At 34.1% G+C, this 13,121-nt stretch overlaps 1 protein-coding gene across 1 annotated transcript in view; it reads right to left on the bottom strand.

Annotated features, from left to right (window-relative positions):
* Positions 1-11,569, bottom strand: part of LOC136037010 (SPRY domain-containing protein 7-like) — a 44,756-nt gene extending 33,187 nt beyond the window's left edge. Inside the window, exon 1 of the mRNA XM_065719424.1 lies at positions 11,319-11,569. Within this exon, the coding sequence (XP_065575496.1) occupies positions 11,319-11,433 (115 nt within the window). The 5' untranslated portion in view covers positions 11,434-11,569. The remainder of the gene's footprint in view (positions 1-11,318) is intronic.
* Positions 11,570-13,121: the final 1,552 nt, after the last annotated feature.

The following is a 13,121-nucleotide window of genomic DNA, read 5'->3' as shown; positions in this document are numbered from 1 at the left end:
CATAAAACTTTACAGTTTCATCAAACGTAATTAAACAAATAGAAAAAGTTTTCAACTAAAGTAAGGAGCAAGTTTAAAACTTAGAACAAATTGAAATTACGCTGTATATGTATATATGGGGGACTGCCCCCTTCTCAATAACTAGCTCATTGAACAAAAGCTTTAGGGCTTTGAAAAGTCTTTGTTTCCAATTACAAATTTCCTTACTGCATTTGGACAAAAGCCAGATTTCACAGTACAGAGTAAGGACATATGGAGGAGACAGCCCCCTTCATATGAAGAATAATCGGTTAAAATAGGTTTCAAATCTGTTGCTTGCTTTCAGGTGGAAAAATTCTTTTTTATTTAATTTCTGATTGTTTTCCAATCATGCCCAGGCCTAACCAAGAAATAATTTAAGGTACTGGTCCCTTAAATCCATGGTAAATTGCGTTTAAAATGTGCAAATCAATAATTATACGTTGATTCGTACCGTCCTACGTTTAAATTTGCCATTTCAATTTTGGATAAAACTTGAATTTACTTAAAAACTGGCGATGAATAGCAATTTTGGCATAAAGCCCTTCTTTGCACTGCCTAAGTAAAGAACGATGTCGACAGAATAGTTTTTTTTTTTTGGTTTATTTAAACTAGGGCACTTCGCATCGAAAAAATTGTCGGATAAAATTCAAAAAGGGTTCATTTGATTGAAAATTAAAATATCTAATGTCCTTTTTAATAGTAGAACGTGACTGGAAGGAAACTAACCCCCTTTCTACGCCCACCATTTTCCCAAACACATCAAATCAAAATTTTGAGATAGCCATTTTGTTCAGCATAGTTGATAAGTCTGGAAATTATGTCTCTGAGGATGACAACTTTCCGACCCACAGACCTCAGGGAAAGGGTTGTAAGTTATAACCAGGGGGCATTTAAGGTTTCTAATAGAAAGCATTGTCGCAGAAACCTCGAAAAGCGCTCGTTCGATTGGAAATTGAGAGGACTAGTGTCATTTTTGATAGTAGAAAGTTATCGGGGATCAAATGCCCCCTCCCCACGGCCGTAAAGAACAATGTCGACATAATTTATTATATATTAATTTTTGGTTTGCTTAGACCATGGCACTTCGTATCGATGGAGTTGTCACCAAAACTTCAAAAATGACTCATTCGATTGAAAACTAAAAGGGCTAGTGCCCTTTCTAATGGTCGAAAGTGATTACAGGGAAACAAACACCCTCCTACGCCCACCATTTCACCAAACATCCAATCAAAATTTTGACATAGCCATTTTTTCAGCGTAGTTCAAGGACCTGGAAATTATGTCTTTGTGGATGACCCCCTCCCACAGCCCTCAAGGCAAGGGTTGTAAGTTATACCCTCAGGCATTTAATGTTTTCATAGAAAGCGTTGCCGTAGAAACTTCAAAAAAGATTCATTCGATTGGAAAATGAGAAAACCAGTGAATCGGAGGGCAAATGCCCCCAACCCCTACGACCATCATTTCCCACACTTTCAATCAAAATTGTGAGAAATCCATTTTGTTCAACTTGGTTAAAAGGTCTGTAAATTATGTCTTTGAGGATGACAACCTACCCCCCTCCCATCCCTCAGGGCAAGGGTTGTAAGTTATGCTCTGGGGGCAAATAAGGTTTTTATAGAAAGCATGGTCGTATAAACTTCGGAGAGGGCTAATTGGATTGGTAATCAGAAGCTCGTAATAATTTTGTTTGTTTTAAGTTTTAATGTTGCTCCTTACTTTCAGTTGAAAATAAAACTTGTCTTTTTATTGAATTTATTTTCTCAAAAATGGCCACTCTACACATGGCCCACCAAATTTTAATGCCTTGGACTTTTAATGACACAGATATTATACTTTTCCATTTAATTTAGTATACTCAGTACTAAGTCCTGTTAAAACACTTTGAAAGGCTTTCCTTACTTTAAAGAGTGAATACTAACATTGATGACCAGTGAAAAATTTTGCCTTGGCTACTGAACTTTTGTTGTTTTTATATATACCTACTCGAAAAATACAGTTAGCCTCCAGTACAGTGTACCTATTGATCTTCTTCTAAATCATGATCATAAAGCTTACTAAACAAAATGCAGTCTGGAGAAACAGTAAATACTTTCGAAAATTGTGTTTGAATAGACAAAAGTATTTAGGAATTCAGAATGTTTTCAATTACTTTTAAAGTTTTTTATAGCGTTTCCTTTATTCAAAGCCATGCACTAGACTATACCAATAATGACATTTTGCAGGACATAATACCAACCTACAAAAAAAAGTAAAATCGACAAGTACTGCATATTGCACAGGGGTTCATCCAAGCAATATAGACGGGCACTGGTCAAGGATGAATCCCTGTGCAATATGCAGCATATACAACTACATTGTTGTGTGTGTGGTCTAAGATAAACTATACACAACACTGCAGTTGCAGAAAAATATACTCCAGCAGCATTATGCACAAAATTTGGCAAGTTTTTACAGAATGTCAGTAAAATGAGAAATATGATTATTCCGATATAGAGTATTGTCAAGCCAAACACTGGGAATTTTCAGATTGCAGCCAAAACAAATTTTCTAGCCACGCAAAACCAGGCTGCATGAGGGGTATTGCTGTCTATATTTTCTTTACCCTGAAAAAAAAACTAAACCAGGGGTTTTGGGATTGCAAATTCCAGATTGTTTGGTCTTATTCAAATTAACAAATGACCAATTATCCACTTCAGCAATTTGAAAGTGTTTTACCTACTTCAAATTTATGAGCCTGCTTAAGAATTGAGGACATTTAAGAAAATGGAAATACTACTGACATAACAAACTTTCTTAATGCCAGTTTCCGGTTGAACTATGTGTGGGTCTACTTTTCCAAAATCCCAACAATTTAGAATTAAGTAGTTCATAAATAAAGGTTTCAACCAGAGCTAAATCATTTTCTCAAAAGGATAACCTATACATGAAGTCAATACAGATGGTACTTGGGTGAATCAGAATAATCCCTTTTATTTTTATAAATTGGTAAGAAAATATGAAATTATATATGAACGTATGGCCTTCCATTTTGAACATACATTCTATTTATCAGCAAGCTATCTTTTCCTAGCATTCCACTTATTTTGTTTCAATGATTCTCAATTAGTATACAAGAAATAGACATTTTCTAAACCTGAAACAATATTCTATTTCCAAACAGAATAGAAATTCTGAAATAATGCAAAAATCCTTACTACCCAGATTGTCTGAAAATATAGACACCTTTCAGGAAGTAGATAGTCTGCTACTTATGAAACAAAGTTCTGTGGTGAAACCCCACAAAGCATGTGGTTAGAATTTGAGGATGCTACTATCTGAGACTGAATTCAGTAGCAACAGCTGGTATTCATTTGTGCTGGAAACAAACTTTACCCCCATTCCTATATGGGTTATACCAGTTAACCTTATTATACCTTGGTAGTCCTTCAGCTGTTCTAGTCTTTCAGGGTAGGAAAGCACCAACATGCCAGATATCATTTTGATGAAATATCTCTGTGGATCTTCTGAAACGTCTGTCTTTTCTAAAATAATAGAAGACTAGAGAATTCCAAGCTTCAAGCTTGGGATACAAAGGCTACACTCTATTGTGTGTCAATGGGACTATTAAGTTTCAAGTCATCAGCATAGAGGCTTAGTTTATTAGTCATGTCTTTTGGAATGTTGTTAATGTAGATATTCAACAGTGTAGGTCCCAAAACAGTACCTCAAAGCACTTCACTTGCTATTTCAGGCTAGAAAGCTGCACCACCTTCACCAAAAACTCTGACCCTCTTCAATACCTATTGCCTTATGTTTCAGCTGGAGCCTTTGGTTACAGACTTTTTCAAAGACTTTAGCAAAGTCTAGCAGAACCACATCAACTGGGAGACTTTGGTCAAGGAGCTCAGTTATGTAATTATACGAGTCAATCAGATTTGTTTCAACTGATCTACCTGGTCAGAATCCATGTTTGTGTTTTGATAGAAGTTTATTTGTGGCCAAACGTTTGAGAACAATAGCATTTACAATTCCTTCTAGGATTTTCCCAATAGTAGAGATAATACTGATAGACCAATAATTGGGAGCTTTGGTCCTGTCACCTCCTTTGTATATTGGCGAGATATGGGCAACTTTCCAGTCCAATATCATGACTTTGGCATCAAAGACTTTTGTAAGAGCCCTGAGAGGTGCAGTACTAATTGGGTATGAGCTTCTTTTAAGAGTTGTGGATGAATGCCAATACAGATTCATTTAGTCAGAGTGAATGATATTGCACTTGGTAACACTGAATTCAAAAAGCCAAGCCTCAGCCATTGACCAAGTAATTCTAGATTATTTTGTAGAAGGGCATGGTGTTTGCAGGACAAGACTCATCCAAAAAGCTTCAAGTTGTCACCATAGAGTGTTAATTCACTGAAGATAGTGAAGGACCATCATTGATGAAGATATTAAATAGTGTAGGACCCAAACAACTTCCCTGAGGAACTCCACTCAGAACACGCTTAGACAAAGAAAGAATATCATTACCAGAGTCATCAAATAAATGAGCACATTAAGATTACATATAAAGAAAGTCAACAATTCAGAGCAGAGATTTTTCCTCAAGCTTGACTGCATGTAAATGAATTGCAATTTGCTTGTGCAAACTTTGTAAAAAGCTTTAGCAAAGTCAAGCAGAATCATGTCAGCAAGCACCCCAGTATCAAGAAATTTAATGATGTAGACACAAGATTCAGGAAAATTGGTATCAACAGACCTACCAGTTGTAGGTCTCATAGTGTTATAGCTCACGTTGTGAGCTATAACAGAGATTATTTGCTTCAAGATGAATAATAACTGCGGGATTGATTATTCTTTCAAAAAACTTAACAACCACTGATATCATGCAAATAGGTTGATAATGTTCAGAAAGGTCCTTTCTATTTTCCATAAACATAGGAACATTATGGGCAGTTTTTAATCCAGAAGTAGTTTAGGAAGATTCAATGATGACTTGAACAGCAAGGGATGAGGTTGATACAAGACTATTCAATATAAATGTAGGATATGAGGATGAATGGAATCGGGACCTACAGGTTTATTCATGTTGATCAACACAAATTCTTTTAGAACTATTGCATCAGTAATCAGAATTAGTTCCATCTTATGCAATACATTATATGTATTACATAAGATATTGAAATGAAATCTTATAGTTGATACTGAAAATATCAACTTTCAGCTCAGGATCAGCAACTGGTTAAAGATAGGGGTTGTGCATCTGCTGCAACCTTTTTGAAAGGCATAGTACTAGGGAATTGCTTAGCTCTACTAACCAATCCCCAGATAAACCTGTTGCATTGAGTGAAACTATTTTTATTCTGTGCAGTTTTGAGTAGTTGAAATTGGAGATCGGTTAGGTTTGATTTTAGTAAATTTGTATGTGTATTTTTATTTATTTAGGACATTCGTTTTTAGTTTGGTTGAGTTTTAATTGGAGATTCTTCAATTATCTGTCAAAAAGCCAATTAAGTCTAAATCATTCTTAAAATTCTGTTGATTTGACAGGAGGTCAGATACTGTTTTATGGATTGATTGGCACAGCAAGCAGGAAGAAAAGGGAGTTCTACTTTACAGTTAAGCCAACTTAGAAGGAGACACTCAGAAAACAACTTCAGCAAATTCTAAAATACCTACTTTGTGTAATGTTTATATCAATGGATTATTAAGATAGCTAAGAAACAACTTACCTCTACAGTCGGAGTGACATCCTGAACCCAATTTAACAGTCAATTCCATTGGAAATGAATTTTACCCCTACCCCTATATATAAAATTCTGGGTATATATTTGCAAGTTAGAGGGGAGGGGGGGGGGGGGGGTTAATAAAGTTTGTTTCCAATGCAAATGAATGTTAAAATTTGGATTCTGGATGCAATTCTGACTATAGAAGTAAATTTGAACATTATCCCACCCCCTGTTGTTCAAATATATCATGGACACCCATAAGGGGGAAAAGAGAATGCCAGCCCTCTGGCTGAACGATGCTGCCTTACATTTTTTTATTTTTGTTTTGAGATTTTTATCATAATGGATTAGATGTGTTAATTAGACCAGATAAGCCCTCCCCCCCTAAAATTCAGGTTATTGGTGCCCATGAAATATGTACCCTGAACAAGTATACACTATATAAGAATGGGGGTAAAGTTTGTTTCCAGCACAAGGGAATGTTAAATTTGGAATTGGGATGCAATTCTGACTCTAGAGGCAAGTTTTTTTCTTAACTATCTAAATAATTTGTTAATATGAACATAACCCTACTCTGACCCCCCGCATCTCCCAAATCTACAAATATAGCCCATTGCCCAAATAATGCATTTTCTATGCCTTTTTGATCAACTGACACTTCTCTTTAAATAGATTTAATGGTGAAATAGCACCATCAAAAATCAAGAAATGGAAAAATGCATGGAGAACATATTAGGTTATTTGGCCTATGGTAAAAAAAAAAAATATTTGACCAAAAAGAAACTGAGAGGAATTGCATATATGGAAAGAAGAATTGTATATAATTATATGATGGGGCCATGGGACATCTGCTGCATCCAACTGTGTGAGCCATAGTTTTGTCACCCAGTCCTTGTCAAGATTTGATTTGAAGCTATCAAGTGCTGCAGATCACACCGTCCTCTTGCTTAGAATATTCCACAGACTTACAATTCGATAGAAGAAGAAATTGTTTCTTTTTGTTGTCTTGGCATGCTTGCAGAAAAGCTTTGCAAAAGAAAAAAAAAGAGACAGAAGGAGAAAAGGAAGACTGTTTTCCTACATTAGTGATTAATATAGACCAGCACTTGAATGAGGCCTTAACCCTACTCATCCATACAATTATATAGGTCAAACAGCATAACTATACACAATCAACCATAAAGAATAATTAATGCACAGGCAGTCATGTCGTCAATAAGTATAAGTTGTCATTTACCAAAAAAAAAAGAAAGTAAAGACAAATAATTCAGAGGCAACAACCCAACACAAGGGCTCATTAGGAGAATAAACACTTGCCTATAGGGTTTCGGCACTTTAAATTCTCTACCCAGGCAAGTGGCATACCTACCATAAATTACCTATGGTATCCCCGTGTTAGGTATCACCCCCAAAATATATGCGTATGAAAAAACAAGCAAATGTGGAACAACCAAGTAACACCAAAACAAGCTTATCCTACCTTAGTTCTGGCTCTCATGTATTTAAGTTACCAATTCACAATCTATATTAAAACTAAACAATTATTCAAAGTTTTTCACTATGTCAAAATTTCTCTATTAATGTAAATGTGACCTAGATAAAAATCAAGGAAATGAATGTAAAATCAGACCATCTGAAACAACAATGTATGCAAAATCCTCTGGAAATCCACTGTCAAAAATTAGGGACACACCAAATTCAGTAACAAGGAAAATCAAAATTAACCAAAGATTTCTCTAAGTATTTCCAGATAATTCTTTTGGTATTTATTTAAAAGTTTGTTATAATGAAAACTAATTTTTTTAAATTGCCAAGTTAATTTATTTGCAGAAAAACCTCTTAAAATCAATTTTTGGCTTAAGATTTTATATCTATTTTTAAAATCAATATAATTATTACAAATCCTTGCATATCTAAGTAACTGTGAGAAAAATGCCAAATATGTGATATTTGAGTGTATATTACTTTCAAGGAATGGGAAATTAATCACTTCAAAATTGAAACCATCCATTTTATTATACATTTTAAAACTTAGTTTATTATTATCAGAAACATTAATATTTAAATCTAAGAAATGATATTCTAGACCAGCGCCATGACTAGGTTCAAGAGTAAGCTCTGATGGATATATATTTTTGGAAATATCAATGAATTCCTTATAATTATAATTTTATATATATATATATATATATATATATATATATATATATATATATATATATATATATATATATATATATATATATATATATATATATATAGCTAAAAATCTAAGCTATGCATTTTTATGGTTATTTTTAAAATTATTTAAGATCAAACACTTGAAATTATTAGTTTGTTGACTTACCTGCAAGGACGTTTTTTGGAAATACCAATTATCCTATTTTGATGTATATATCCTTTTGGTGTTTCAGTTTTATTCACATATTAACAGAACACTGATTTTTTTTTTCTGGTTCTAAAAATGTTACTTTTATTGCTTGATAATTGTTCTATAAATTACAATATAAAATGTAATTTTTTCTTTTAATTGCTTGTCAAAACATAAACCACATTTTTAATTAATGCTAACAAATTGTTAGTAAAAATTTTGCCAAGAATATTGCATCATCCACATATTGCATCATCTTGAAGTGGGCTAAAATACATGTAGTCTATGAACCCACCTCTATTTTTCCAGAATGTCAAAGAAAAATGGTCTTTCCCAAAAACAGATCTTTTACTGTATGTCTTTAAACATTAGGGACAATAGGTAAAGCAAACCCCTTTTAAGAATGATATAACATAAGCATGGTAAGTATTTAAAAAAATTTGAAAATTGATTTCCAAAATTTCTAGGTAGCCAAAAATTCTACTTTAGCCACTTTTGACTATCTTGGAAAGGGGTTAGGTTAGGAAAATGGAAATTTCAGAAATGGGTCTAAGAGGCTAAAGTAAGTCCCAGGAAGGTATTTTAAATTACTTACCTGTACTGGTAAATATTTTGCAGTTCATATAATTGACTTACCAATAAAGTGAACATACCACTCAATGCCTTTTTTTATGCTCTTTACAAATATAATAATTTCTATTGCAAAGCTAATCCAAATTTAAGTGCTTTTCACCTAACCCAACTATAATTAATGTTGGTGCTGAGAAATCAAAATATTATTTTGCTAAAAAAAACAAAACGTAAATGCATAATTTAGTTGAAAATTTGGCATCAAGAAAGAAGAATTTTAATAGCTCAAGAAGTGCTTAAATTTGAATTTGCAAAATAGAAGTGATTTTTATATTTGTAGAGAACATAAAAAAGGTATTGACTAGTATGTTCACTTCATTGGTAAGTCAATTATATGAACTGCAAAATATTTACCCCTCTGCTCCTTCTCTCTCTAGAAGGTCCTGGCCTTTGATGACCTTTAAAATATGTGTGTTATAAAAGTGAAACCTTGCAAAATAGATCTTCTGCTTAAATAAAGCACAACAAAATTGGGTTAGGGTTATGTCAGGGCCCTCTGGAGGCAGAAGGAGTGGTGGGTACTTCAAAATACCTTCCCAGGACATACTTTAGGCTCATCCCTGAAAGTTTCATTTTCCTAACCTAATCCCTTTCTAATTTGGGGATTTGCCTACATGACAGGTCTATACCTGTTGAAATTTTGACAAAACAACTTTTTACCTTAATTTTCAGTTATCAGTTGCCTTTTCTCTGCCTTTAGTTCTGAAAAATGCAATTCCTGTTATTTGAGTAGAATTCTTAGCCATATCAATGTATTTTTTTCAAAATTTAGGAAATGTATTTGCATATCTTTAAAACCTTATAAATTTGGATTGAGCAAAGTTGTGAAGCTAAAAACAATTGTGTTGTACTTCATTCAAGCAGAAGATCTATTTTGCAAGGTTTCAGTTTTATAACACACATATTTTTAAAGGTCATCAGAGGTCAGGGCCCTCTAGAGGGAGAAGGAGTGGAGGTGTGTACTTCAAAATACCTTCCCAGGTAATACTTTAGCCTTTAGACTCATCCCTGAAAGTTTCATTTTCCTAACTCAACCCTTTTCTGAGATATTCAAAAGTCAATCAACTAGAATTTTACACAAAATTGTTTTCAGCTTCATAAATTTGCTCAAAGCCAATTTATCAGATTTTAAAGAAATGCAAATACATTTCCTAAATTTTGAAAAAAGAGACATTGATATTGCTTAAAATTCTACTTAAATAACAGGGATTGCATTTTCAGAACTAAAGCCAGAGAATAAGAAGATGATAACTGAAAATATAGACCTGCATTTAGGCAAATTTTAGGAACCTATAGAGAGAAGAGTGGAGGTAGGTAGGCTACTTCAAAATACCTTCCCAAGACATATAGCCTATCCCTGAAAGTTTCATCTTCCTAGTAGAATTTTACCATTTCCAGTAAAATTCTAGTTAACTGACTTCTTGCTATCTCAGAAAGGGTTTAGGTTAGGAAAATGAAACTTTCAGGGATGAATCTACAGACTAAAGTATGTCCTGGGAAGGTATTTTGAAGCAACTACCTCTATTCCTTGTTCCTCTAGAGGGCCCTGACCTTTGATGATCTTTAAAAATATGTGTGTTATAAAAGTGAAACCTTGCAAAATAGATCTTCTGCTTAATTGAAGTACTTCAAATTTGTTTTCAGCTTCATAACTTTGCTCAATTCTATTTTATAAGGTTTTAAAGATATGCAAATACATTTCCTAAATTTTGAAGAAAAACATTGATATGGCTCAAAATTCTACTCAAATAACAGGAATGGTAAAATTGGAGCAAACAGTATTACTGGCTTTCATGTAAAGCGAATATACCACTTGATGCCTTTTTTAATGCTCTTTACAAAAACAATAATTGCTTCTACTGGAAATTCAGATGCAAGCACTTTTTACCCTCTTTAAAATGACCTTTTTGACCTCTTAAAAATGACCTAAATATGGGCTCATTACAAATCTGTAATAGTTTAGAAACAAATTTAAGCTATATATTTGCACATCAGGGGGGTGGGGGTAAAGCATAGCATATATTAAATACATAAACTAACCATTGCTGTATTTTTGTTTAGATTTTGGCACATTGAATTTTAATGAGAAGAGAAATCACCAGTGCAACAGCACAAATACATTTTACAATTTTATTTCAATTTTATTTTACATTTAACATTTTTAAACATTATCCAATTTTACCACAAGAATTGCATTTTCAGAACTATGGCAGAGAAAAAGCAACCAATAACTGAAAATTAAGGTAAGATGTTGTTTTGTCAAAATTTCAATAGGTATATTGAATTGCCTACCTGTCATGTAGGCAAATCTCCAACATTGGAAAGGGATTAGGTTAGGAAAATGAAACTTTCAGGGATGAGCCTAAAGTATGTCCTGGGAAGATATTTTCTGTAGGCTAAACAGAAGTTTTCTAAATACTTAACAGGATTTTCATAACAAGACAATAGTGTTGATCATTAATATATTGGCCAATCCACCCTTTGGGACTATAGAGTCACAAAGGGCGGGTAAGCCTGAACAGTACTGTCACCTTTTACCAAATTATTTACTAATATGAAGATTGTGAAGACAACATTAGGCTAAAGCCTACCTGTTTGTGATGCATCAATTGAAATACTAGGCACCCTCCTTCTTACAGGTCGAGGTGGGGCAAGTCCTGGGTTTAGCTGGCGGAAGCAATTTTCAAAGCAACAGAAGATGGACATCCTTTTGCGAAATTATTGTTCAAAGGCAGTCAATCAGCCGTAGACAAACTTGCCTACTCAATTTTAGGTCATTAGCCCCTCTTGTTTCTGTCTTAGATTCAGTCAATTCTCTTATTTCAGGCTTTCTAGTTACTTGATTTTTCACCTGGAACATCAAAAAGATTTTCTTCTGGTTCTTCAAGAACTTACAGTTTTGAAAATCCAATTGTGGGTGTGTTCCACGGACTTAGTGCAGTACCTGAATGGTTACTATTTCCATTCCTAGCGGTAAAATGGTTACTGCCCAACCCGCTGGGAACGAGAATAGCTACTGACCGTGTCCGAAAGCTTATTTCACAAAGAATGCTGCATCCAGATGCAGGGTTAATTCTGAATATTCAGTCCGAAAGCTGTTTTCGTCATTTGTTCTCTGAAGCTCAAATCTCTACTCAACAGCAACTCAGTAGTAGGAGAAGAAACAGAAATCAACCATCAGATTGAAAACAGCTTCTATGTAGCTCCTAATCACTTCGCTACTACTGCAAATTAAAGTACTGGACATGCGTTTGCTCTGTCTGACGGAGGAGCAATTTTTCTCTTAGAGATAATGCTTGCAAAATTGTCAAGATTTTTTATAGCTTAGGTCAGACACTGGGTATATCTAGCATTTACCATAGTCTTTGGTAGGCCTCTGCCTAACAATAAGTAAGGCCCAAGACTTTCTTATGATGTCAATCAAGATTGAAGGTCATCACTAGATTCAAGGATCAAATTTTCTCTGGCCCTTGAAATCTAATGGTCATGCAAATTGGGTGATCATTAGATTTGTAACATAGTGCATATCCACTTATGCACTAAATATACCTCTAGAGAAAATAAAATGTAAATGTCTCCATAACCCTCTAGACCATATCTAGTAGGCTAATAGAACTGAGATTGTCCATTGCCAAGCTGCTGCTAAGAATCAGAAACACAAAGAATTCAGAATAAAAAGCTGTAGCTTTTATAGGCATTGATTATTTAGACCAATAAGATCTGTCAAGTATTTCACCACCTTTTAGCTGAATTCTTATGTTTTGCATTTGCTTTGCTAAAACGTTGTCTTAAAAAGTGCCAAGTTTAGAGAGTTGTTAATATTTTTCTTGCTGATCAGAACAATTGTCTTTACAATTCTTTCTGTTAAAAGCATTCCAGAGAATTTAAAAGCGCACCATGGGCATATTGCAGTCTCAAATGAGCTTATGGAAAACAAATAGGAAATATAATTTTTCTTATTTTGCATTATTCCAAGACTGGAATATCACAAAACTAAGCATTCATATTGCTTATTGTATCTTAAGTAAATACAATTCCTGATGGAGTTTTGTTGATACCTGTCTTAAATTTACTTTGTCTAAATAAAATGCATATTGTTTATGGGCAGCAACTATGGCTTGAGTTTTTTTCAATATTTTCTTTTTTCAAACAATTGTTGTTCTGTGGTCAAATTTGTGTTCTTTCCTAAGTGGCTGGCTCTCTAGCTTGAGAATCCTTGTCCAAAGGGCACAGGTTTAATTCCTGGCATTACCAGTTTATTTGGTTTTGGACAGGGATCAGTGATGTGACTCTATCAGCTTGGCTAGAATTGGCCCAACTTTAAAAGGTTACCTAAAGAAATGTGGAGCAGTAAGCAGGAAGGGTATGCAAAATCATAGGATGGCTCGCCCCTA

The sequence above is a fragment of the Artemia franciscana genome, chromosome 16, assembly GCF_032884065.1.
Source record: "Artemia franciscana chromosome 16, ASM3288406v1, whole genome shotgun sequence".
NCBI classification, from domain to species: domain Eukaryota; kingdom Metazoa; phylum Arthropoda; class Branchiopoda; order Anostraca; family Artemiidae; genus Artemia; species Artemia franciscana.
Note: the sequence above shows the minus strand (reverse complement) of the source record. Positions and strands in the feature narration are given on the sequence as shown.